Source organism: Hyposmocoma kahamanoa, unplaced genomic scaffold, assembly GCF_003589595.1.
Source record: "Hyposmocoma kahamanoa isolate Upper Pololo Valley unplaced genomic scaffold, ASM358959v1 88, whole genome shotgun sequence".
Classification (NCBI taxonomy): domain Eukaryota; kingdom Metazoa; phylum Arthropoda; class Insecta; order Lepidoptera; family Cosmopterigidae; genus Hyposmocoma; species Hyposmocoma kahamanoa.
Genome location: NW_020654466.1, coordinates 19,778,006 through 19,782,676, shown reverse-complemented (window position 1 = coordinate 19,782,676; position 4,671 = coordinate 19,778,006). Strand labels below are relative to the sequence as shown.

Here is a 4,671-nt window from a genome sequence, read left to right as displayed (position 1 = left end):
ACTTGAGAATAAAATTTAAATGTTGATTAATATTGGACGTTGACAAAATCAGAGTAAATCTTAATTTTCATTACCCCGGAACGGTATGGAAGCGAATATTAATCAATACCTCAATTAACATTACGCCATCTTTGTTTTTTGGTCATTTCTGTTATTTTTGTAAACAACCATATTTATTTACCAATATTATGCTTCCGGACTTTTTGAAAAAAAAGTGGCGTAGCGTTCAAGGTATTGATTTGCAACTACAGCATCATCATCAGCCTATCGCAGTCCACTGCTGTCCATAAACCTGTCCCAAAGTGTATCATTTCGCCCGGTCCTCAGCTTGTCGCACCCATCTGCTGCAGATCGTTTGCCGAGTCGTAATATTCACACAAGAATTCGTTTCCCTCGTCGGTTTTCGGTTCTTCGAGAGATAAGGGCAGCTCATTGCCACTTGAGCCTGCTTATTCTACCAGCTATGTCAAAGACCTTGGTTCTCAACGGTTCGCTCGAAACTCTTTAAGGGACAAGGGAGGGGCATTTTTGGTGCAAAGTATTACTTAGCATTTTGAATCTTGTAAAGAAAAAAAATTCAAATTTATTTGAAGTGATAGAATGTATAATGCAGTTCCGCGAGCAGCCGCGACTAGTTCAAAGAGGCATCGTGCTACCTCCTTTCTTTAAGAGTGAAGATATTGGCTATCTAGTTTGTACATTACACAATTGACCATAAAGTTCATTATGCTATGTACAATATAGTTACAAAAATTCGCATCCATTCCGTTCCGCAGCAATATAAATTGAACCTAATGTTCACATTACTGCTTGGCGGCAGGGATAAGTAAGATGACAGTACTTCCCCAGACAAACTCTTGTACAAAGAGCTCTAGTGCTGCTACAGTACAATTGAAAAAACATTGTAACACCTCATAATGTTCAGAGCAAAACTTTTTAATCTTGTTAAAATAAGACAGGCATCAGAAATGGTCCAAAAATAGCACCAAGTAGGAGTTTGGATATACTAACACAGAACACGGCAAACTTCTAGTTCATGTGCATGCAGACGAAGGACAGCCATGATGAAGAAGGCGCCGAGTAGACTGAACACATAGGCCATCAGCACTAAGCCGCTAAGGTTACGCAGCTCAGGCAACATGATGTATACCGCTAGAACTAGCGCCAAGAAAAATGTTGAAACTAGAAATCCTGAAAAATTTCGTGAGTTTATTACAGAATAAAGGATTTGTTTATTATTGAAAATAACAATATTTAAATAACACTAGCGTAAGTACCAGTCCAATGCCAAACGCAAGACCGGGGGTGAGGATCGTCGGGGAGGACGCTTGCTCGTCTACAGTGAAATTATAGACACATGGGACTCGTCAACTTAAGTCTCAGGGTGACGGGCGCAGTGGCAATGCCCCTTAGATCTAAAATCAAAATAATCTTTATTTCATTGGTAAGCACTATTGCACTTGAAATCTTCACATTGGTAGAACTCTACCGCTCATTCGTAAGGCTGATTCCCCTGAGAACAATGAACAAGAAACTCTAGGGGTTCTCTTTATAAATAACATTTGTACACATTCAACGTTTACAATATGTTTTTTTTTTCTTTCAAACATCAGAGATCGAGACTTCCTCCGTGATTTATGTCATCCAAGCACGCAGAAGTTGTATAAATATAATAACCTTTAGTATAAAGTTTTTGTTGTTTTTTGTTGTCGGTCCAAATCCAAAAAGTGACAGAAGTACAACAAAAATTTCAAAGTTTATTTTTGGTAAACTAGTAAAGTGATGGAAAAAAAATTTTTGTTTATGATGTTAGTAATATAGTCCTGCAAGTTGTTAGTATTTTACAAATGACCCTGTATTTTATGCCGTAAATATTTATGCTTACCTATTGTAACAATCGTGGCGTTGCTGTCATCAGGACTTTCATAATGAGTCATGATAACGAATTTTGGAGGAGTTGCCTTTCCTTGTAGTTTCAAGTCGATGCAGAAGTTATTGATGTCTATTTGCAATAACCATTTGTACTCATTGGGCACCATCTGTATGACTTTCCCAGTCTGAAATGTAGAATAGATTATGAAGGTGTCCTTCTGAGTATGGTCATTTCTCTGTCCCATGTATGATTCCCAAATTGGGAAATATCAACCCCCAGGTGGTCTATTCCATCCTGTAGTTTGCAACACATCAGCGAAAAATAAATAGGGAGTGCATAGGACGCCATTGGAGTTTAACGAGAGTGGACCCTATTTAGTCACATTATAATCAAAACTGACTATCCATAAATGGAATAATTCATATCAAACAGGTAGTATCAACAACCCATTTACACGTCCCAAAGGTGGGCACGGAAGTCCTCTCTAAAACATTTGTGAAAAAAGTCCAAAAAAAAATCAATACGTACACACCTATCCACATTTAGTTTTCTTAGAATCAGAAAAAACGTAAACAAAGAAGCAGTGATCATAATGTGACTTTTTGTTCGGTCAACAAATTATAATAAAAGGAAAACTTCATGAGAATAAGTGACGAATGATATTAATTTAATTAAACTTTCGCGTTTTATTTTTTTAATTGTACTAACATTTGGAAACGGGAATAAACGCGTATACATACGAATAGGTATTTTTCACATCTACCTAATTTTCCAACTAGGTAGGGATGTTTCCAGATATTAATTTTATAAAATTAACATTTACAATAATTATGTAATTATTTCGTGTTAAGTTTCCGTTTAATGTTTGTAGTGTCTGGTTTTTAAGTTTTTTTATAGTGCAAGTTTTTGAAATAAATTAAGTATGTCAAGATAGACAGTTTTCATTTAGTCTTTAGAGAATGCTGCGAGTAAAAGAAATACAATAATTACATACATTTTGTGAATGTGTTTGAGAATTTTGTTACACGGTATTTCTTAATACATAATAAGGTAAGTATTCCGTGTAATAAATACGTGAGACGCACTATAAGTTTCCGGAATGAATAAGAAAAAAATACTATAAATGGTCAGAAATGAATTTATTGTTTCTCAAAATATTCTCCGTTAGCGTTAATGCACTTTTTCATACGAATGAACCAATTTTGAAAACATTTATGCCACTCCTCCGTGACAATCTCTGAAACATATTTTTCATACTCTTCGACAGCCTCTTCAGGTGATGAAAATCGTTGACCGTGTAACCGGTTCTTAATTTTTGGAAGTAAATAAAAGTCACAAGGTGCCAAGTCAGAACTGTACGCGTGATGGCTCTTAAGGTCAACGTTGTTCACCTTCGAAAATTTATTTGTCTGTCTGGCCGTGTGAGAACTGGCATTATCGTGCTGCAAGATGATACGGCGTGAAACAAATGGTCGTGTATCAATCACTATTCACGATACAACAATTCTCCAAAGCAACAGTAGCCACGTGTCCAATCTTATGTCTCGTCACCTGTTACTATGTTCCACACCAAATTTGACGCCCCTTCGTTGAATCTGGTAAGCATGGCATTGCATCGTATTGACATTGCACAAGTGACGCGTGTATTTGACTCATGTCTGTGCCTAAAGGTGCCCGAATCTCATGGTCTGTCACATGCCTGTCTGTTTTGATCATATGGCACACAGCATCGACGTTTTTGTTGTTTACAGCAGTGGACGGGGAGGAGTGGGCTATCACGAAATTCGTCACTGAGATTCACACGACCGCGTTTGAATTCTGCAAACCAGCTGTATATAGTCGTCTTGCATGGTGCTTCAACACCAAAAGCAGTTTGAAGCCGAGGGAAGCTCCGCTGTGCTGTTAAATTGCACGTAAAGTCATAGACAATCATACTACGAAAATTTTCACGAGTTAAATCCATGGTGATTTAGACAACCAATTTCTAAAATGACGCCACAAAGTAAAAACAAATGACAGTCAGATGAAACAAACTTTATTCTACAGCCAAAGAGATGTTGTAATTACTTTTTAAATATTGTTTATTTAAGTGGCCAGTTCCAGAAACTTATAGTGCGCCCCATGTATTATTAAGTGTAAAATAAACAAATGTATACTTACGTCCGATAAAAACAATTGATGACGGGATTTGGAAAAATCGTACCAAGTACGAGAATCAAACGTTTGATTTGCCGGAATTTCAATGTCATAAACGTCGAGAAGTTTTTTATCTGATAGCACCGGTATGTTGTTGTCTATATATCGATAGAGCGGAATATTAAGAAATGTTTGATTTCTCCACTTCTCATTTGGAATTCTACACTTCATCGTGCCTTTTAACAGATGCTGTCCATCGGGACAGCATTTTTTAACCATTATCTTGTTCATTACACCTGGATTTATGTCATTATGACCTCCAAGATCCGCAAAGCACTCAATATAAATGATTAATGTGAAAAATAAAATAACAACCGATGTGCCGTCCATGACTTGTAGTTTTCAAATGGATACTGAAGGAACAAACAATTTGCCTGTTGTGGTTACATAAATTCAGGTAATTCTAACAAGATTAATCCCATAGCGCAAGGGAACAAATTAAGTAATTAATTGTTACGTAGGAATATGTTGCAGGCATTTTTAATATTAGAGGTCATTTTCAGTATTTACGGCTTTGGATAGTTTGCCCTTTTGAATCAAATGTCATGAAAATCAAAAAATTATAAGTAGAAAAAAGGTTACTAAGAAATTCTTTAAATCGT

General features: G+C 36.4%; 1 protein-coding gene across 1 annotated transcript in view; it reads right to left on the bottom strand.

Annotated features, from left to right (window-relative positions):
• The window catches only part of LOC113235967 (G-protein coupled receptor Mth2-like), a 23,576-nt gene extending 19,426 nt beyond the window's left edge, over positions 1 to 4,150 (bottom strand). The window contains exons 1-3 of the mRNA XM_026471890.1: positions 4,034 to 4,150; positions 1,886 to 2,057; positions 1,028 to 1,191 (exon numbers count right to left, since the gene is read on the bottom strand). Of these exons, the coding sequence (XP_026327675.1) occupies positions 1,028 to 1,191; positions 1,886 to 2,039 (318 nt within the window). The 5' untranslated portion in view covers positions 2,040 to 2,057; positions 4,034 to 4,150. The remainder of the gene's footprint in view (positions 1 to 1,027; positions 1,192 to 1,885; positions 2,058 to 4,033) is intronic.
• Positions 4,151 to 4,671: the final 521 nt, after the last annotated feature.